The sequence below is a fragment of the Atractosteus spatula genome, chromosome 20 (assembly GCF_055471065.1).
Source record: "Atractosteus spatula isolate fAtrSpa1 chromosome 20, fAtrSpa1.hap1, whole genome shotgun sequence".
Lineage (NCBI taxonomy): Eukaryota > Metazoa > Chordata > Actinopteri > Semionotiformes > Lepisosteidae > Atractosteus > Atractosteus spatula.
In genome coordinates, this window is record NC_142725.1 from 14781027 (window position 1) to 14803249 (window position 22223).

At 37.6% G+C, this 22223-nt stretch overlaps 1 protein-coding gene across 1 annotated transcript in view; it reads left to right on the forward strand.

Annotated features, from left to right (window-relative positions):
- nphp4 (nephronophthisis 4) overlaps positions 1-22223 on the forward strand; it is a 127833-nt gene that overhangs the window by 100691 nt on the left and 4919 nt on the right. The window contains exons 13-27 of the mRNA XM_088938431.1: positions 742-893; positions 2345-2530; positions 5880-6067; positions 7359-7519; positions 8631-8811; positions 12078-12236; positions 13428-13636; positions 14481-14707; positions 16431-16620; positions 16943-17026; positions 18687-18843; positions 19327-19412; positions 19727-19812; positions 20571-20742; positions 21305-21484. Of these exons, the coding sequence (XP_088794557.1) occupies positions 742-893; positions 2345-2530; positions 5880-6067; positions 7359-7519; positions 8631-8811; positions 12078-12236; positions 13428-13636; positions 14481-14707; positions 16431-16620; positions 16943-17026; positions 18687-18843; positions 19327-19412; positions 19727-19812; positions 20571-20742; positions 21305-21484 (2418 nt within the window). The remainder of the gene's footprint in view (positions 1-741; positions 894-2344; positions 2531-5879; positions 6068-7358; positions 7520-8630; positions 8812-12077; positions 12237-13427; positions 13637-14480; positions 14708-16430; positions 16621-16942; positions 17027-18686; positions 18844-19326; positions 19413-19726; positions 19813-20570; positions 20743-21304; positions 21485-22223) is intronic.

A 22223-nucleotide genomic window follows, 5' to 3' on the forward strand; every position in this document is an offset into this window, starting at 1 on the left:
AGCAAAAAATGAACACCAGTTAAACCACTGGCCCTGTACAACTTTATTAAATATGAGTTATTTTTTCCCTTTAGTTAATGGTGTTTCATTTTTTCGAAAGACAAGCATACAATATTAATTTGCTAGGGGCATGCAGCTGTGAAGCAACTAAATGTGAAACTTTGAAGCTTTTTTTCATTATCTCAGCACTCAAATTTATCCTGGTGTGGATATTCCTATTCCTGTTTGATTATTACGAGGCATATCCATTTGATGCGTGGAGTTTTCTCAAATAGCCTCCTTCCATTTGCAATTGATCACGACCACATATGTTTAGAGGTCTGCCCTGTTTGCTGTTTCACGGTCATTTCTGCACCATTATAAAGCAATTATTAAATTCTCCATTATCTGAAGAACAGACTGACCTGAAAATGAATATACAATTATTTCATCTGTACTTAAAAAGTAGACATGCAGTGCAATTTTCAATGACTTTGGGTTGCAGACGCTAATAAGCAAGGTGAAGGGTTTTGTATTACATCGCTGTGTACCCATATCACCCTGTCCATATCCTCCATTTGGTTGGGTGCAAAGTAGAAAATTGTACCATGTGTTGCTGTGTTAATATGCAGAGACATTTTCTTGGTTTAATATTGGTGGCTTGGTGACTAAATACTTCTGAGCCTTTCTTTTTTCATTCCAATGTGGCACAGTGAGCTGATTAAGTGCTTGGTGGGTCTTTGTTTCTGTGTGAGTAAATAGGAGCTGCCGTTTGCCAGCAGTATTGCCCACCTGGAGGCTGACCTCAGCCTGCCAGCTCCGCAGTCCCAGTCCCCCAGCGCAGAGCAGCTCCAGGAGCTGCCCTTCACCCCCGTGCACGCACCCATCGTCGCCCTGGGAACGCAGATGCCGAGGTGAGAATGATGGCAGCCTATTTTCGTCCATCAACAGAGCCAGCCCTCTGCACTCACAGATTTATAGGTTAATCAGAGGTACTCAAAGCCACCACAGCCTTTTAAAAGAAAACCCATCATTTTATCTTGAAAGTCCAACTGGATCTCAAGGCAGCCATCTTTTTCATTTTTAATGTCTCATGCAAGAATAATTTGTGTGGCTCTTTGTAAATCTTGAGAATTCATCACTAATTGCAATGGATGCATGTTAAAATGTGGTTGAGATGGGACAGGCATGTCAGAATACAGAAAAGCATGCCATAATTAGACAACATTAGCTTGAAGAACTTGAATTACATGTAAACTCGTTTGGGTGAACTTGTTGAAGAACGTCAGTACAACTACAAACTGACAAATTAATACAAAATTGAGCCGAAGGTTGTTACATGGGATTCATGGGATAAGTGTATACTTTATTTATAAAAAAAAACCCTGGAAGAGTCATTAAGGAAATAAAGAACCAATTACATGTGTACTCTTTGTTGTGAGAGTTAAGGTCATTTACGCACAGATAAGTAAAAGCAGTTGCAAATAGTTCATAACTGATATATTTCGGATCCAGTATTAGAACTGTGGATGTTTTATTCCTTTTCTATGGACTGACCCACTTTTAAAAGGATCACACATTCAGTTCAAAGTAATTGTTAAAAATAAGTGTCGTATTAAATTGAATTCCCTTTGAAACTAAAACTGTAGGATGGTATTATTTTTTATTTGTATTGAAATATTATTTAAAAAATAGAAAACGTGTTTTAAAAATGCACTTAAGCAATTAGGTTTTTATTAATCTGATATTATTTTGTTCCATTGTTTGTTACAATGGAGTAAATTCAAATGCATATAGTGGAGGGATGAATTTATTTTTCCCCATACGCAGGGGTTTGCAGCTTGGTGTTTTCTAAGTTCTCAAAAGTTTCCCTACAAAAGGTTCAGGAGGTTAGAAATCAGAGTTTTAGTTTTGTACAAGGCAGACGTTGATACATTTCAGTTATGAAAAGACAGTAGCAGATCTTTATACAGTAGGATTGATCTTCAAGTTAATCTGATAAGATGCATCTTGTACTGAGAACACTCTAAATCCTCTGTGCTATAAAGTAAATGGGTATTGATGTACCACAGTCTGCTTCTTTTAAAACAAATGCAATTTTATGACCTTTCCATATTCGAACATCAATTAGCAAACAAATTATTTGCTAGCTATTTTGGATCCTTTTGAGATTTTATTATATTTCTAATGCTTAGTTTTAGATGAACTTAATTTACTAAACTGTAAGGCATTTCACAGAAGTCCTTATGTATTATCTTAACCTTATGGCATTGGGAAGCTTTTATTTGAGTTTCAGGTCTTGTGAAGGGGATTGGGTCTTTTGTAAGGTTATTGATTTGTCTTCCGTTGTGCTCATCACCTCCAGTGCCCGAATCTCGAGAGGGGCCTTGGCTCTGCTCCACTCTGTTGGGTTCCCAGCTATCCGAGACTGTAATAGCCAGGTGGCTGAGGTAGTAGACCCCTCTGACCCGGTCAACTTTGACCCCCAGAGAGAGGAAGCTGATTTCTTCCAGTACAATGAGATCATCCTCCAGTTTCTTGCCTTCTCCAGGTAAGCATAAATCACCTGTGTTTGACTATTAGTGGAGCTGAATGGTATCAACTGTTTAGCTGTTGTGGATGATCATTGCAGGTTGAGCTGAAGGTCAAAGAAAATGACCTTCCCCTCTGAGAATTGTTACTTATAGTGATGGATCTGTTCCAATTGTAACAGCAGAGGGCAGTTAGTAAAAAAGGGGATATTTGATGTTCTAGCTGACCTGCAGCTGGGTTTTTCTTACACGGTCTGGAGCTTCAAAGCTCCAGCAGACTGTACAACCCAGAATGTCCTGTGCCACATGCTTAGAGCCACAGTGCCTCCAGCATTGCACACCCAGCCTTCGGGGGCACCTTGAGCTTGAACGTGTGGGTTTTTGCTGGGTTTTACTCTCTGTGACAGGGTGAGGCACAGAATTTTGTGAGTGAGCCTCCGAGGAGAATCTCTGCTCCCTCAGTTGAAGTTCGCTTCACTTAAGATCTGGACCCATTACTTTTACTGTGAATTATCTCATATCAGTCAGAACTAGTTCAAGCTTCTGCTAAAGAGCTCAATTGTTCTTCATCTGCATTCACTCTCCTCCTTCTCCTGTGTCAAACCCACTAATTCAGTAAATAGATTATGTTATAATAGTGTGTTCTTAAGTTTTAAAAATCCCCTGTCTGCTCCAGATGTATAAATATCCATAGACTTCACTATATAAGACTACAGAATAAAATGCATTAATTAAAATATACTTAAAATAAGCATTAAGAACTAAATAATTGTTTTAATTTATACTGTACAGTATATTCCTGTTTGCTTCATATACATTTAAAGAACTTATACACAGAGTGTATCTGCCAAATTGCAGAATGTGAAGAAATGTATTATTTATTTTGATCAGTTTAAGAAGGGCATGCTTAGCTACAGTAGATGATTCTTTACCTTATTGTATCTATACAAACACAAAGTGTTGCGGCACGAAATTAATCATCCCAGTGCTTCCCTCTGTGACCACGGAGCAAAGGCTTCAAAGAGATCCACTACCCCCCGGCTCTGAAACTGATCTTGGTATAGGCCATTTCTCCTGCCTGCTCTTTAACATGTCATTGTCCCACAGGGCCTTCATGTGATTTTGAGTTCCCACCAAAAGTCTCTGTTCATAGATAAAAGGATTTTTATCACTACTCCAACTTAACCTTCTTCTGAATGTTTGTTAAATTACCAAGAAATTGTGCGTGCATTCTGGTGTCTAGATTAAAGAAAGCTCTTGTCCTGAAGAAAGTTCTAATCCTAAAGTTCTCAGTTTTCTCTTCTAAATTATTACATGTGGGCTGTATGTAACTTAGCAGAGTTGCCTCACCTCTGCAGTGCCCTTGAGCTGACCATGTAAACAGACTTTACATTGGGTTTCATGTGTTAGTCTAAATTGCCCCAGTGATCTACCCCCTTGTTACTTGCCAGAAATCTACATTGTTAGTTCTTGAGCAGAGAAGCTTGGGCACCACTTAGCTGGTTAGACAACTCATATATAACTACCATGGTAGATGTAACACACAAGGATGTTTCTGGCATATTATTCAGATGACTATAAAACTTCTAATTTAATGTGATAAATATTGAGGTTATTAATTTTATAATTAAACTGGTATCTCTGTGAGTCTGTTAATCAGTGATCTTAATCCTCTTCTCTGAAAAGTAATAAAGTGCAAAATACACCTATAACTGTAATATGAATCCTCTTTGCATGATGCTGCCAACTAAAGTTACCATCCCTGGTATCACTCATGTCAACTCTTCAGTAAATGTAACTAATTACCTTATGAACAAGACACACAGCCCATACAAGGACGTCAGCTCATTGTATGTGTACTGCAATTATGGTGTAATTTTTATTTCTCTCTAAGGCCCTGTAATTATCAATCATGTCTGTTTACTGAATGAATATTAATGAAAGTCTTCACACCTCAGCAGACTCTTTATAGCTGAAGAAACCTACCTTGCAAATTGGTTCAGAGGACAAGCAAGTTCAGTTCTTATTAGAATCAGCTTGCACTATTCTCGATAGGATTTCTCCACTTTTGGCATATCTAGCTATTGTCCTTATTTTTCATTTTATTTGAATGCATTGTGATTGGCTGTTGATTTCTCCTCAATGAGTTCTGATGAATTATTTCAGATCAGGCTTGCTCTTATTTAATTAAGTCTTATCCCTGACAAATCCCTACCAGTACATGCATTTTATTTTAAGATGTACAACTTGTCTTCTGTACATGAAAGAAAAAAACACGTTGCTCTTCATACCCACTATTACTTTGTAGAACAGGATCACTACCTTTAGAGTAATATTGTTTACTGCTGTATACTGTACATGACACTGTGTGAAAGGGCATCACCTGTACAAATGCAGATTTCACAATGGCATGAGAATCTGCAACAAAAATGTAGGCTCTTGCCACCTTCCATAACTGACTATCTTGTCATACAAACATTTCACGTATTCTGCCTTCTGTTTAAAAGTTTATTTTAGTCCTCTGTGTTAGGTGTGAGTACCTGTTGTGCTTGATGAAAATTCAGTCACATTCTCCATGTTTGGCAACTACCTCTTTGCTGACACTCAATATCAGATGGTTTACCATTTATATCTTTTTTAAATTAAACATTTCTCCACGATTTTTACTAAATAAAATCGTACCAAGGAGCAGCTCAGGTGTGAGATAGAACAACTGTGACAGATAACGGCGATTGTGTGTGTTTGCTTTCAAAAAGATTTTTACCACAACGACAAAGTAAAAGATGTAGTGTGAAAACTTAAAAAAAATACAAAATTCAGATGTTTTATAATGAATTCATAAAAGTCCACCAATAAAATTATTTAACGATAAGAATATTTAACAGTTCACATATGGCAAATTTTGAATATAGCATTATTATTGCCTTGTATAAGTATTTACTGGAGTAATCAAACTACATTTGTTCCATTTGTTCCATGCATAGGCAACCTGCACATACAGTACTACACCCAAATCAGCCTGATTTATAGTGTTAAATGTTTGAAAAATCACTAGTTATTCCCTTGGGAGTCTTGGTCTTCCTGCACCTTTTATTTGGAATCAACCTGAATTAACTCATTTTTACACAGTACACAGCACGTTTATGGGTCCCTTGTGCAAGTACATTAAGCTCATGAAATCACAATGGGCTGTTTCAATGAATTGTGCATAATTTTTTTTCAAAACTAATTTTCCAACTCCTTTCTTTCCATATTTTAACATAAGTAAGAAACATTGTTTTAAGACAAATGTACTATTGCCAAGGACTAAATTTGAGCGGAAGATTTATATTGCTTTGTATTTTCTGATTCTGTTTCTGTTTTCTGTAGAGTGCCTGAGGTGGGGGTGAAGTCGGATTGGCCACACTCAGTTTATTTCACCTTCCAGCTGTACCGCTTTCCTCCTGTGTCAACCCAGAGACTTCAGCTGCTCGATGTGGATGGATCACAGAGGACATCTGGAGAGCCAGCCCCCTGTGTTCTAGCTGTTATTAACAAGGATGGCACAATTAACTCTGGTAAGAGGGCCTGGAAAATTAATTTAATCATGCTTGCTTATTAGTGGCAAATATTTATGGGAAAAATTGAAATTTTTAATACTCTAAAGAGAAAGTTCTGTTCTTAGATCTGAATGAACCATTCCTCTGGGATTTTCAGTACAGACCTGACTACTGATGCAATGTAATTGCATTGCAATTGATACAGTTGTGGTGGTTGTGGTGCCGTTGTCCCTCAGATACAGATTCAGAAGTCATATAACAGCATCCCTGGTCTTCAACCCTTGAAATCACAGGTTTTTGATTGGTCTTTCTGTTGCACCTTTTCTTCTTTTTCTTCTATGTGGCCAAATGTTAACACTTGGAGATTTCAGAAGCCAAAAAACAGAGATTTGTTGGCTTCTGAAATGAAAACATTTTTTATTTAACAAGCCCAGACATGAGTGAAACACGTAGGAAACATATGCATTAATATGAATGTCAAATAAAAAACATTTAAAATAAATTTCTCCAAAAGCACTTGTTTGGCACTCCCTAGTAACCCTTAACCTCAGCTATTCAGTTAGAAATAATGCCTCAGTCATTGAAATACAGAAATATAGAAGAGCAAAAGCCTCTCAGTGTTGGCTTTTCTGATCCTTCTTTAAGGTTAGAGATAAATATATATATATATATTTTCTTGCCATTGATCCATGTTCTCAGACACCTTAGCAAGAAGCTCCCAGTCAGCCTGATCAGCTCAATTGTATAACTCAGCAGGGAATTACACAGCCAGGCTTGCTTTCTCGCTAGATCTTTTTCGAGCCTGTGCATGAGTCTGCAAAAATCAGGTTCAGTTCTGTTGCTCAGTTCTTTGACTCCCTGGTCTTGCATCACCCATTCTGCTTATGTGTCAATGAGATAATACATCGGTGCCTTAGACTTCTGCCTAATGAAAGCTCTGATGTGGAACAGTGTTTTCCTGCCTTGATTCTTTTCCTAGATTTCCAACTTAAGCTTTGCTGGTGAGCAGGGTGCTATTCTCATGAGTGGTTCAGATTAGATAGAATCTGTCCCTGAATATTGCCCAAACAGGGAAGGAAGCAAGTTGTTTTGCTCAAATAAGAACGACTATCCTTCTAAAATTGAAAAACAAAAACAACCTGGTGAGACATTACTTTCACTTCTTGCGCATTTGTACCTGACCTAAGTCTAAGTTTTTTTTACAAAATGAGGTATGTTAATGGCTTTTGCAGAACAGGATGAATGATTAACATTTTGTCTCTTAGGAAGTATAGTACCCGAGTGTTTAGTCTGTGCTGTTTCTATGCAGAGTCCCCTGGCCTGCAGCTGAAGTACCTTTTAGACCCGGGCTTTCTGAAGCCAGGAGAGAAGCGGTGGTTCCTTCGCTACCTGGCCATTCACACCCTTCACATTGACGTCTGGGATGCCGAATCGCTGCTCCTGATTGGCTCCTCGGCTGTGGAGCTCAAGGTGTGTTTGACGTTGCTCATTGCACACAGGGTAGGAAGTGAAGCAGGTTTGTTTTTTAGATCAAACAAGGGATTAGAGGCCTAAGTATTATAGGCATAGGATTCCCTTACCTCTAAATAAAATCTTATTGAGAGGAGACTATTGTTAGTTTGAGTGCTTCTCATAGTGCGTGCTCTTCGTTTATTTGCAGTGCATAAATTATATATAGTGAATGAGAGAATATTGCACAGAGACTTTTATTTTGTGTGCTTTTGTTGACCTTCTTTTTAAACTAAGAAACTTGACTTAGTAACTTGTCCCCTATTACATTGTCCTGTCAAAGTGTATCCGGTCTCCTACAACTCTGGAGTGAATGGGAGGACAAACTGGTGACCAGATTTCTTCTTGCGTCATATTATACAGTATATATTATTAAAAGATGCATATATTTGTGTCAATAAACATAATTTGTATATATATAGTAAGTATAAATATACTGTATGTATATATTCTACATATACAGAAATTATGTGTAAGATACATGCTATCTCCTGTATGTTTGTGTCCCTTATACATCATTTCCACTGTAAATTATTGTTTCATCCTGTACTTTATGCTTGAAGCTTTTCTTGGAAATGCACATATTAAATGATCTGCAGAAAGGAGTATTACATTAAATTTGTGGTTGAAATATACCACCCATTTTATAAAATAGTACAGAGCAGAAGGAATTTAATGTTGTGTTCTGTTTTTAGAGTTAGTAGGTGATAACCTTCTATGTTATAGGTCCCTGTGGTTTAACATTTAATAATTTAATAATTTGTACATTATTTTTTTACCGAAAACTTCCTTGGCTCTTTTTTTACCCTTATTGTAAGGCAGCTACTGTTCTAAATAGTATCTGAAGGTTTAATTGCTGCAGAATTACTGAAAATATTTCCCCCAGATTGTTTTTTAATTTAATGAGTTTACTTTATATTGTGTTAGGAATGTCTTCATCAGCAGCAGATTTTTAAATGGAGGGCACAGCCAAGTGAAACACATCTTAGACAATATACCTTTTATCCTTCAGTGGAAAGGGGCTTGATTAGCTTGTCATTCATATGTATTATTTTTTTCTGTTCTCTGGTAGCATTTACTGCGACAAGGAAGGCCTGCAGTCCAAGTAATGCATGAGCTGGAGGTGATCACAACAGACTATTTCCAGGACTCCATGATTTTAAGCAGCAATATTTCTCAACATGGCAGCATAAAGCCAATTGAAGTCTCCACAGTTGTTAGAGGTAGACTGCATCTGCGCTTGGGAAACATAGGTAAGCAGAGACTATGGCACCCTTTGGTTGACTAGATCTTAATCTTATATTTATTTTGCATTTCTCGGAGCATACTAGACACCTAAATTAAGAGCAGAGAAAAACAGAAAAGTGACAGAAGAATAGATAATGAGCTCCAAATCAGTTATTATGAAGTATTACATTTACATTGCTGAAACTGTCAGTCCTGGGGTTCATCCTGGCAGCACTTTGAAACAGTTATTCCTTTGAAAAGCTTTCCTTTTCAGCCCAGGCTAAATCTGCCTATATTTTTCTTTTCATTTAGGCTTAATTTGTTTTACTTCCTTTTTGGTGCTGACACATAAAGTTGTCAGTCAGCTGGCAGGACAGCCTCAACATTTGCCAATAGAGAAGCAGATTGCGGTTTTGATTTGTAAACTATTGCTCTTCTTGGCTGCTCTGAGCACTGTTCAGACTCAGTGATAACGACTCAAACACAGTGTTTTCAAAACACAGAAGGTCTGTGAATTCTGAATGCTGTCTTCCCAGATAGCTTCTGTGTTCTGTGTAAAAAATATTCTAAGGAGGTTTAAGCAAAATGTCTGCTACATACCATATCAAGATCTTTTTCTTCTCCATCCATTTATTTTCAGGCTGATTGTCCTGCTGAGGGTTTCCATACTGTCTTCCTGTGTTAATTGAAGTGGGATCCCTCTTTGATCAAAGTCCCTGATGATTTGATTAGGATTTCAATTTATTAATCTGAACCATCTCTGAAAGCCAACCAGGAGTTTCAAAATGAAAGGAACAATGTGTCACTGTTTGTCTAATTACCATTACCATTGTCATTATAATTATTGAAATAATTCATACATAGTAAGATAATGATGGCAGTTAAATCCCTTATAAAACATTACCTTGTCATGTACAGTTACACCTTTAATTATCTAATTCCTACCAGGGCCCATTAAAACAAACAATGGAAAAGGGCAAATTATTTTTGCCTTAAAATGTTTTTTGCCTTAGTATCTGTCACTGGCTAACTCATATAGTAAATACTTTTGTGTTTCCTTTCACATCCTACAAAATATACTCAGTTTAAATAAGTTTTTATTGACTCTATTACTAAAGGAAACATGCCTCTAGAGTACTATTACATCTGCCAGCACAAAGAATGCAAGAAGAAGATTGCAATTAATTGGCAAAACCGATATAGAACTCTTTCATTGGGGATGGATTAATTCTAAAACTGTCCAAAACTTTACATCTTTAGTTAATTCCAAACAGACATTAAAATAATCTGCTGCTGCAGAATATGTCCTCATTCACGTTATTGTTTTTCTTAGCACCAGCAGCGCTTGTTAGTCTGTCAGGTGTGCAAAGAGTATTACATTTTTAAAAGGAAGGGACATAACTGGACTCTGCACTTTCTGCATCTGAAACACTCCTGTTTCTACTGCCCATGTTGCCAGAATGCCCCTGAGTTCATTATTGTTATTGTTAGAGTACACGAGTGGTGGGGGACCATGCTATGTGGCTTCTGTCAGGCTCGTTGCCAGCATGAGACATGGTCACTGGATTTTAAAATTAACAAATGTCCAACCCATATTTATCTTTTCAGACAAACTGCTTTCAGCCTGTCTGAACAAGTCAAGGGTCAAGTTTTACGACTTTACCTCCACAACGTCTAAACTAGAACTCTCTTGGGTTTCCACTGCTCAGTTTGTCACTGTATCCGCTTCCCTTACACAGTGTGCTATCAGAGCATTCGCCACATACATCTCTGATGTTCATCAATCCCCTGAGTTTTGTAGAGACTTGACAGAGTCTTGTATCTCCGCTCACTAGTGACGTCTCCTCCTGGATTTCACTTTAAATGAGGCACCGTCTCTACTATCCACAATGCAAGCAAGCATCTTTGAAGACAGCAGATTAATCATCTGTTTTTTGTCTTGGTTCATGGAGACATCAGTAGAATAGATTATTTCCTGTAAATGTAGAAAAGAGTCAGTGTATGATATGATAGAGACTCTGGTTGTGTTGTGCTGATGCTGTGAAAGGCTCATGTAATTAAATAGGAATAGAGGGAAAGTGGGCTGCTACGGTGGGATTAGAAATTAACTAATTTTTTTTATATTAAAAAGGCATCCGTGTATATTGTGTTCTTAATTCCTGAGAGACAGAAGTGATCACTTCATTTCTTTGTCTCTGAAGCAGTCACAATGCCAGAAAATTGGTAATTGGTTTTAGAAAGGCTTCTCTGATCACGTTATCTTCAACTAAGGTGGAAATAATGATAATAATATCTTGACTATTTGCCACATGAAAGCTAAATCTTTTATATTATCCCCTTCTTTTGTGTCCTTTTGCTTTTGTAGGACATAAGCCTAGAAAGCTCTGTAAACAAATTTAATCTCTTAAATTGTTCTTTTGCTTGACCTTGAAATGTTTCCTTACCGGTATACACATTCTGAGTGTACAAGGAACAACACAATTGCATTTATATTCCATGTACATATTTTAAATCTTTGCTTTTATATGTGAAAAAAGTTGAGATACAGACTGAAGGACTGTTAAAGTATATCTCCCTCAAAGTATATATCTATCATTAACCTCAGTCTGTTTTACTGCACAGCATCACATGTGTCTCACTTGGTAAGTAACTTTTCGAAAATTCTCCTAGTTTCATTAATAACATTTATCTCAAGGGAGTCATTTCGCATTTTGTAGATGTGCTTATTTCAGTCATCAGCTTCTGATTTAACAAAGCATATCTTAAATATTTTTAAGATCTCTATTATCTAGGAAAAAACCCATATGGTCATTTATCTTTCCTCTGGATTCATTTTCCTACTTTTTTGCATAATTTTGACAACATTTGACAATCTTGCTTTCCTCAAAATACAACCACTTAAGACTTACCTAATACAAAATACAGATGCATCTCTGTGTTAATAAATTGGTCTTACACACATCATTAGCAATAATTCACAAACCAGAAGAAGAGCAGCTTTTAGCAGTGCCTTCTATGTTATTATATAAATGAAGGAGAAAAAACATTTCACATATTTATAAAACAGTAGACCAAACCTCTTTTGAGCTTTTCTTTCTCCAGCTGTAATAACTATGCACAAGGTATGGGAGTGTTAAATTACTTGTTTCCATGTGACAATAGTTCCTGAAACAGTCTACAGATCTCACTTTGTCCAAATCAGTTAGCGTGCGTAGGGAACTGAAGAAAATGACTGAGAATAGGGAAAAGATTGAATGCTTTATATTATATCTTTTTCTCTGTCTTTTTTTAGGGCACCATGTAAACCTGAAAGCGAGGAGGACTGGGACTCTGCCTCCCTCACAGTCACGTGTCGTTTCGGCACATGATGGCACCAGTGGTTTTGCTGGTGGCAGCCTTTCTTCCAAGAGCCTCTGCAGTCTCAATGGTCAGAATTGTTGCCATTTTGAGAGCGGGTGTGCTTTTGTACCATGTTGGTGCACAATATGCAGCGTCTTACTGTAGAGAGAAAAGAATAGACACTCCAAATTAATATTAACATTCAGAAAAGAGCAATTGAACTTGTAAAAAACAGAGAGACTCTGATACCATACAGTACATTCAGAAGTATTCTCCCATTTTGTCTATTTAAGGTGGAAAAGGTTATTGGTACATAATCACATTTAAAAACAAACCATTCATCCCATAACAAATGTTGGGACAACAACAACATGGCTGGGAAGCTCGTACCATAATACTACAACCTAAACATCTGACTACCTTTGAACTCTTCAACTCAACCTTTTTAATGGACTGTAAAGTTTTAGCAGTGGCATTTTCTACATTTTGTGTTATTCGTGGTAAATTAATCTCCCAACAGGTCTGTCCTTTCTCACTCAAGTATATTCAGGTTGCCAAATAGCCTAATTCAAAGAAGTATCTGTGATGTCCGACACTCTGTGAGACTCAATGAGATCTCCTAAAGTATGGGGATTGTCAGGGAAAAGAAAATTGGCTGATGAAGAGAGATGGGGGAGTCTCTTGAGTAAATCATACAGTCAGTTATCATTGAAGAGGAACAAGACCTCCTAGAAATATTTTATGGGATGTAATGACATTTCTTCTGTTTTCGATAACTCATTAATGTTCCTCGATCCTGGTCCTTTGCTGTGTTTATTTGAAGCTTCTTGCTGTTAGACTCTGCAATTACTAGTTGAAGGATTGCAAATTTACTTGGCATGCTTTCCTGATGCCGTCATCCCAGTTCAGTACCTGAGCTTCTGTTCAACAGAAAATTTAAAATAGGTGAAACCACCTCATTTATAGGCCTCCAAATATTTCATGATATAAATTTCATGCAGAGTGAAGCCCCTGATTTCACACTGCTACTGTACTGGATTAATGAACTAAGTCCTGTCTGTATCAGTGGGTTCCTGCTTGCCTTCTAGGGCGGTGCTGCACTCTCCTTTCTTTTAACTCTGCAGAAACAAGCATAACATCTTGGCCTGTGAGCCATTTTGTCCAATTTACCATTTGGTCCAATTTACACATCATGCTGTGAAAGACATTTAAGCTATACATTGTTTTACAGTAGGCAATGGGAATATTTCAAGCACAGTGCAAGTTTTTAAGCACTATTGTTACTTTACCTCTCATTCTGCAGTAAAGAACTCCTCCCGTGCCCAGAGACTAGTGGATACTGACAGCGAGCTGGCTGCCCTCCTGCACAGCCGAATGAAGGAGGCAAGCATTGCTCTGAGGCACGCTGACCCGGAGCTGGACGAGATCCGTCAGCGCAAGTTGGAGCGGATGATGGAAGTTCGCCGTTATGAGAGAGAGGGTCAGATCAGTGAGACGAAGCCCTACACCATGGTGAGAGACAAAAAACGCAAAGGATTGGGAGATCACAGTCATGTGACCCTTATTAACTAATAGCGTCACATCTATTATACAAATGGGTTAAGATTTCACCCTTTATAGTATATTTCCTCCTCAGGACTTGCTTGGTACTGGCCACGTTGGCCCAGATACAAAATAGTGCCTTGTTTCTCAAGCCGGTCCCTGGAGGAATAATGACCATTTCTGCTAGAACTTTATGGATAGAATCAGAGAAATGCAGTTGTAATGGACAAATTCAGTTTTCAAATCATGTTGAGAAACATGGAAATACAGATCTTTAATCTAGACCAACTATAGCTGGAATCTCCACCAAGGGAAATGTCTGTGTGAACCAGGTCAGGACCTACTGGTGACAAGGGATTGTGATCAATGTGATTCAGAATTAAAGTGGCACAATATCCGTACAAATTTGCAAAGACACGAAGGAAGGCCAGAGATGGCTAAAAACCCTTTAAATCATACTTATTAAAGTACAACAAAAAAAGTACTCTACAGCTTAGAGACTCAACTTAACAGAGCTTGTCCTCGTTTGTATAGTGTTATGCAGACTGAGAGAGCATGACTCCTCCTGGATGGGACACTGGTCATTTACAGGGTTACCCTCAGCAATGCTTACAGTAGCCATTTCAGCAGCAGGACTTGAACCCACAACCTTTCAGTTATAGGTCCACCACCCTAACCACTGCTCTGTACGGCACCCAAGCAGAGAACCTACTTGAGGGCAGGATTTGGCATTAGGGGAAGGTAATGAGCTTAACTGCTATGCTTTTTCAATTCAGCTTGCTTGACTGGACATTTTTGTCTCTGCTCTCAACAGACCCGCAGAGAGGAGCGAGTTCAGCACTCTCAGGATCTGCAGATAATTGAAGCATACCGAGAGCGGAGCAAAGTAGAGAGCATCACTAACATGCTGAGCAAAGCCATTACCATCCAGCACATTGTCTACGCCACTCTGGGTACAGCTGAGTTCTTTGAGTTTGCCTTGAAAAATCCCTTCAACGTGCAGCAGACCGTCACCATTGAGTGTGAGGACAAAGAGCTCAGGTACAGTAGGTGTACCCATGCCATTCAGGTCATGTCAGTCCAAATATGACTCTACACCTTTCTGTAGCCTTCAACCACTTCACTGTCATATAAACAAAGCTGGAAATATTAATGATCAAAAATAACATTTGGTCTTCAGTCTTCTTATACTTCATTTTACTTCATCTCTGGTTTTAGTGACTTGTTTTCCTGTTTGGTTTTTGTTTGTAATGTAGTCTCCAGATTGGATGTTACTCCTTTGAAATCAACAGTCATTTAGCCTTTGTGTCATATGGCAGGAATCCAAATGTAACAGTAAAAATGTAATTATAGTATACATACAAGATTTCCTTTCAGTGATCTTAAAAATTAAATTCAGTTTGTTCTCATTTTGAAAAATGAGAGACTGCGCATAAAAGCTATGAATTAGTGGATTATAATGCTTTATTATCCTTTTCAATATATACAGTACAGTGGGATCTATTGTACTAGTTGTTGAAATTGAAGATGGTAGTGTCAGAAACACATTTGTTAATCAGACAAACAGCAGCATCCTCTGCCTTGCAGCTGTAAAGTAAAATTAGAGCAGCTTGCATAATACATTTGTGGCAATACACAACTTTACTGCTTACCATACTTCAAAATTTAAATGGATTGCTGCTAGAATTATCCATTCCACTGTGAATAGCTTTATTTTTATTATTGTATATCGATATATGTTTACAAGTCTGGTCTGAATGTACAAAATCATATACTGAAGAAAAGCTAACGATTATCGAACAGCAGAGAGCTCTGTTTGTCTGACAGGTGCGTGGCAAGGTTATTATAAATTAGGTAAAGAGGGTTCAATTTCCAGTCTGCATTCAATACAGGGTAGTAATGATCATCAAGAGAAGATCACCATTGCTGTCTGTGGACTAGGAGAACGAATATGTTTGAGCTCATTAGCAAAAAGTAGTTCCAAATTTCTCATTCTCTCCGAGTCCCTTGTGCACTGTGCAGACAGTAGTTCATCTTACTAAACACCTGGCTGAATTAAACACAGATGAATCATTATGGCTTTAAGGATCAACAGGAAATAAAAAAGGAATGTTTCCCTGCCAAATTCTCAGTGGGGTACACTGGAGATCAGAGAAAGAGTGAAGTTAGATTAAAGGTTGGTTCATAACAAAGCTACAGGGCTCTGAGTCTTTGTATAACATTTTCTACCAACAGAAAGATCATCTGTTGCTCATACCCATAGACTCACTACCAAACTAACAAAAGAAAGAGATTCTCTTCTACTTTTATTATAGCATCTTTTTTATTACTGTAGATGTTGTTTTTGCTATTCAGAAATTGTTTGAGACACAAAAGTGACCTATATTTTTCAAGGTTTTAAATGAAGTACTGATGCCTCTTATTCTATTTTAAATGGATTTTTTGTGTAGTAATTTCATCATAAGTTTAAACATTTCAAAGGCTAGCACTTACAAAATGTTTGCATTTTCTCCATAAATCCACATGTGTGTTGGGGCCTATGTATAGATGTAAGTCTTGGATATGCCATGAAAAACATAATAGAAAAATTCAGTTTTTGTGGCCATACACAACATTTCTTCTTTGACATCTCATTTGCTTGTCCTATAGAGCCTTTCAATCTGTTTTGATGGTGTGTCCCTGAACCAGATAATGTATTTTCCTTTTAACTAAAAAAAAAAGGTCTTGCAGGGTTTTGGAAATGTAATGATTTGTATTTTGGCAGTGTTATTGTGGACTCCAGGGAATGGAGGCATTTTAAAGACCTGACAAAAACTCTAACTCCCTTGGAAGACGACATGTTTCACCTCCAAGAAAACACTCTGAAGCTCCAGGTCTACCTTCGCCCCAAAGAGACTGTCCACATTCCTTTCAAATACCAGACCTTCACTGCAGACCACACAGCTACGATGCAGGCATGCAGTTTCAGAAACAATTGTATTTTAAGAGAGACATATTCCTTCCAGTTCCAATATGAAAAGTTTTTACGCATTAGGTTGCTAATTAATTGTTAAAATTATAATCATCGAGTAAATAGAAACTGGGAAAGGTTTGCATTTTTGGTTTTGATTTAGTAATATCTTAAATAATCCACCAGAGAATGTTAAGCTATTATAGTTATTTTTGAGGAGTTAGTCAAAACGTTCTGCAACAGTGCATTTTTTGTAGTGTACTGCATAACTAAGATGCTAACACTGAATGACATTCATAAATTTATATTTTTCTTAATCCTAGCAGGGACCAACAGATGCACGTCTGAATAGGAGTGCCAATGTTACACAAAATCAGCAGGCAAAAACAGTTCAGCCAAAGATAATTAAAGTAAGTGTGTCATTCCAAACAGACACATAAAAGGTTTTAATTTCACAGAATAAAGTATAGTACCCCACAATTTATAATAAAGACATAGATAAATTGAAAATACAGTGAGTAGTGGCCAATTCGTGTTTCTTTTTCTATAGGCAAAGACATTTTATAGTGTACATACAGTATGGCTTACTTCCTGTGTTACAGAATAACTATATCTCTGTCTGCATCCTCCACGAGTTATAACCCAGTTTTGCATTTAACTTTTAAGAGAGGTTCGAAGTCTTGAATAAGGATATTTTTTGACCGAATATGTAGGGTTTTCCATGTATTCCATTATGACCCTAAATCTATCTGTCCTTGCAAGGAGATTTAAGTAATTTAAGTACAGATCAAAGTCTTAGAGTCTGCATATTTGATGCATATTTATTAATTTGTATCCTACAATTTCTAAAGGTCACTATGCCACACTTACAACATTTGTTTACCACATTATACATTTCTAATCGTATCCAGAAATATGCAGATTAAGTATATTTGAAATTTGATGTGCTCTGTTTTATAATGTCACAACTTGTCGGATCAGTTTTGAGGTAAAACATGATTAAACATACCATCAGAAAACATCATATCCTATATTGTGATCAAGCAATACAACACATCCACCTGTCCTGAACAGGTGTAAATCTTGGACATGAGGTAGCATTGTACACTCATTTTCAGATCTACAGTATACTTTGTAGCGTATTCAAAGAATACGATTTTTGAAAGTTGTGAGAAATTCTTGATAACTTCCATAGAAAAGCCATACCATGTGACTAAGCCATATGACTAATCAGCCTTATTTCCAGATTCCCTGTAGTTCCAGGGAAATCCTGAGTCTACACAATGTTTAATGAGTCTGGCAAACTTTAGCACTAAGATTTAATGTAATATATACAATCAGCATAGAACTTTTATTGGCCTGTGGCAGCCATGTTCATTATGGTTGCAACTTGCCACAAAAAACTTCACAGCAACCTTCAGTACTTTATGTGAACGTTGTTGTACTTCTTTCAAGTTTGCAGTTTCCTTAGAGAAGTCTTAGAAGATTTAGCCAAATCCAAGATGGTCTTCTTGTCATAAGGGCTATTATTGTGGTATATAAACTATTGCATACTTTCAGACAGGGAGCCACACATTTCAAAATTTGAAAATAATGGTAGAAAAAAATATTTACAGTATAACCTTGGTTAAACGGACTAATAGGGGAGAAGCGGTATCGCTGATATTGCTGAATGTCTGTTAAATCATGGATGATGTTTTTTCAGTTCCAAAATATTATATGAGAAATATACAGTATATATACATACATACAGTATATGAGCTATGTGGACACAAACACCCATTATAGGCAGTTGACATGACTTTGACCATTTGCAACATAGATATCAAAATAGGGTCAGAAGTCCAGCTATTGTTTGATAATCACTGCAAAGACTGGTGCCTAATTCCCAGTGCTGTGGCTGCTTGGATTTTATCAAAAGAAAAGCCACCGGATTCTACCGACATGAAACACATACTGTATGCAGTGCTGTTCTTATCCCTCCAAGTACAGCAGTACAGCAGTAACTCCTGTAGTTTGCTCTAAAGCTGCATTCGATGTCCTGATCCTTTCTATTTCCTGCGATTTCAGGTCACGTTCAGAGCTGAGGACAGTAAGCCGCTGGCTTTATGCCAAGTGAATGTAGAACCCACGCCACACGTTATTGATCAGACCTTTCGATTTTACCAACCCGAGCTGTCTTTCCTGAAGAAGTCAATTCGCCTTCCCCCTTGGCACACGGTGCCAGGTACTGTGTAGTAAAGCACTTCTCAGTTTTATTGATTCATTGATTTATTTCTTTTCGTAAGAAAAAGCTACGACATCTTAAGCATTCATGATTTGTGAAGTGATTTGTTGGTCTAACACTCGGTGATTGCAGAGATCTTGGCCTAGGATGAGGCAAGAGGTATCGGTACTCTCAGGGTTCGGGGTTAAATGATTAAAGGCCCTTGTCTGTGTAAAGTTAGGTTCCATAGAGCTGAGCTCCATGATGTCGGTTTTACAATATCATTATGTTCTTTGGTTCGATTCATCAGGTGTAAAGAGAAAACAGCTGGGAGGGGGACTAAGTCTCATTAGACTTAATTATATCTCAAAAAAGTAATGATTGCCAGCAGTGAGATTTAGTTTGCATTAAAGTGTTCTGCATCAAGAAAAGAAAGAATCCCTTGGATTCTAATAGAAAAGTTATTTGAATAAATCATTTGAATAACATTTTTTTTTCTTTCAGGGTTGACAGTTGGGGGACAAGGAGGGGAGCCCCAGGTGTATGTTCGCTGTAGTGACCCTAATATCATCTGTGACACCAAAAAGATGGTAAATTTAAAAACAGGCTGATGAACCATTGAAAACAAAAGATGTGAGGGAGGATCTTCTGAAAGATTATTTTGTTGTTCAGTGTACCAAAAAGCTTCAAGCTTTCATATATCTCTGTATAGAGACTGAATTCTGCTGCACTGAAAGATGTTGTTAATAACGGATCAGAACACAAGCGGAGACCATTTGTTGTAAGCTTTTTGTCCTGCAGCATAACCCTATTTGTCAATAAGGCACTGACGCTTATAGCTCTATGGCTCTAAAAATGCTATTTATTTATTTATTAATTTCTGTTTTCATATTAAACCCTACAGGCTCCTGGGGAACCCCAGGATGTTTTTTTGAAAGTGGCAGTAGGTCCGAGCCCGCAAATAAAGAAGTTTTTCGTCATGATTTACACGTACGTACTGTACCTATCTTTTGAAATGTCAGTGTGAATCCTCATGACTTGAATGACAGTACAAGAAAAATCTGCACCTATCCTCTTTCTTTCTTTCTATTCCTTTACATTAGAAGACTGACAGCTCTTTTCTGTTGCACGGGAAAAAGCACTCATCTCTCTCGTGATTAATCAGCTGTGCCTAATCTGAATGTCAGTTTTGTGCCCTGATTGGACTTGGCATTGAGATTTCCTCATGTCTCGCTCAAGCACAGCTTCAGAGTTTTAACACGTCATGGTGTCGTCACGGATCAAAATTAAGCCTTGGATGTAATGATTAGTGAAATGTAAATAGTAATGCAGAAAAAAAAGAAAATGATTCTTAAAATGATATCTTTAAGCTTTTCATGTCAGTCTATATTAATATTAGAGACATTAAATTATATCAAAATGTATATCTGAGAATATACAGTAGGATTTGAAAATGGTATGGTAAAGTGTATGTACAAGGAAATGACTTTTAATAACTCTTCTGTACGTTCACTATAGCACATTTGCACAATATTTTATTTTTAAATAATTAATTTAATTTTGCCATGCTTATACAGCACCTTGTGTTTATTTTGCCAATATTTTCCTAACAAACTATAGTTTGTATCATATGGTCCTATACAGTACCTCTAACTGGGGAGCTCGCTGTACTTTACTAGATTGCAGTGGTGCAGCGATGAAGTCTCTTTGAAGAAGCAAGCAGGTCTTGATTGTTTTTGCTCTTGCAGGGACCCATGGCTGGCTGTTCCTGTTCAGATCTGGCAGCTCTATGTTCATTCGCTGCAGCGAGTGGATGTCAGCTGCCTGACTGGGCAGCTCACTGGGCTGTCGCTAGTCCTCCGAGGGACCCAGGCTGTCAGGAAGGTGAAGTGCTACACGTCTCATCCCCACGAGCTTCAGGTACACTGTGCACTATTTCCTGTGTTTCACCCTACCCTGTTCCCAGTTCGATCCTAGCAACCCTAGCAACCAACGTTCTGCATTAATGAGGGGAACCTTCTTGTAGTTTGACACATTTTGCGGCAAAGAAAATGAGAAATGTTATTTCAATAAAGAGATGTTACATGCTGTTGCACAATTGCAATGCCCTGTGTTTAAATAATTCTAATAAAAATAAAGTACTGGGTCTTGACATTCACTGGAGATGCCTTTGAAGGGGTTCTTTTGTTTGTAGTGCTTGCATTGTGTGCACTGGGGATTGGACGACTGGCTGTGGCAAGTGCCTTTGTAGAAGACATCTGTATATTACCTCAGTACTTTTTACAAAAACTAGAAAAGGCAAGGATAAGCCAGATTCAGTAGTTAAAAACAAACTGCTTGTACAAGATGCGCTAACAATAGATAATGTCAGATGTGCTTTAAATAGATCAAAGTCATAACATGCTTTAATTAAACTGTACAGAAAATAGACTATACTTGCAAATCAGTGGCAGACATTTCTTCTTATTTTCCCTTATAACAGGTTGACCCAACCGAAGTGTTTGTTCTTCCCCCAAATGCAGTCCAGGACCTCCAGATAGGTGTGCGGCCACAGAGAGCTGGCAGCAAGTTCATCTACCTGAACGTGGTTGATGTAGAGTTTCATCAGCTTGTGGCCTCCTGGTTGATCTGCGTGTCCTGTAAACAGCCCTTTATATCAAAGGTAATGAGGCTTGGCTACTACTGCTGTAGTTCAATAGGAAGTAATGCATGTCATTAGTCATTAGTATATAATGCATCTCCCAATTAAATCAATTGTTCAGGACATTGATTGATCCAGAATTTAAACTATGTAACAGTCCAGTAAATGGCTCTATTCACATGTTTTAATGTAATTTTATTTGGACTATTGTTTAGAGAGAAATCATTGAAATAATTTTATTATTTTAATTATGGCAAAACCATAATAAGTGCATTATAAAAACAGTTTTGAAATGTGGAAATATATGTAGAAGTCCTTCAACAGCCAAGACAGAAATAAAGGAATAAGACAAAAACATGGACACGTAGGAGCAGAAATAATTCTGTGACTCAGGTTTTCAATTTTAATTAATTTTAAAGCATGTTAAAAATAAATTTCCTATTGAATTCTCCTTCATCCTCTTTTAAAGTGTCTGCCTTTATCCCACTCGATAATTTTTCTGTCGGTAATTTCTGAATGCATGGCACACTGCTGTGATTTCATTCTGTTGTGACATAGATAACTAAAACAGAAGGATTCCTGCACTGAAGTTCATTTAGAACTAATCTGACATCTTTCTGATGTAGTTCAGGTAGGCAGCTGCGTCAGCATGGGTAGGCTGCAAAGGAACAAGTACAGGTTTATTTCATGCTGAAAAGAGAAGAAAAGAAACACAACATTTCGGCTGAGCAACCTCACACCTGAAGAAGGCTCCACAGCC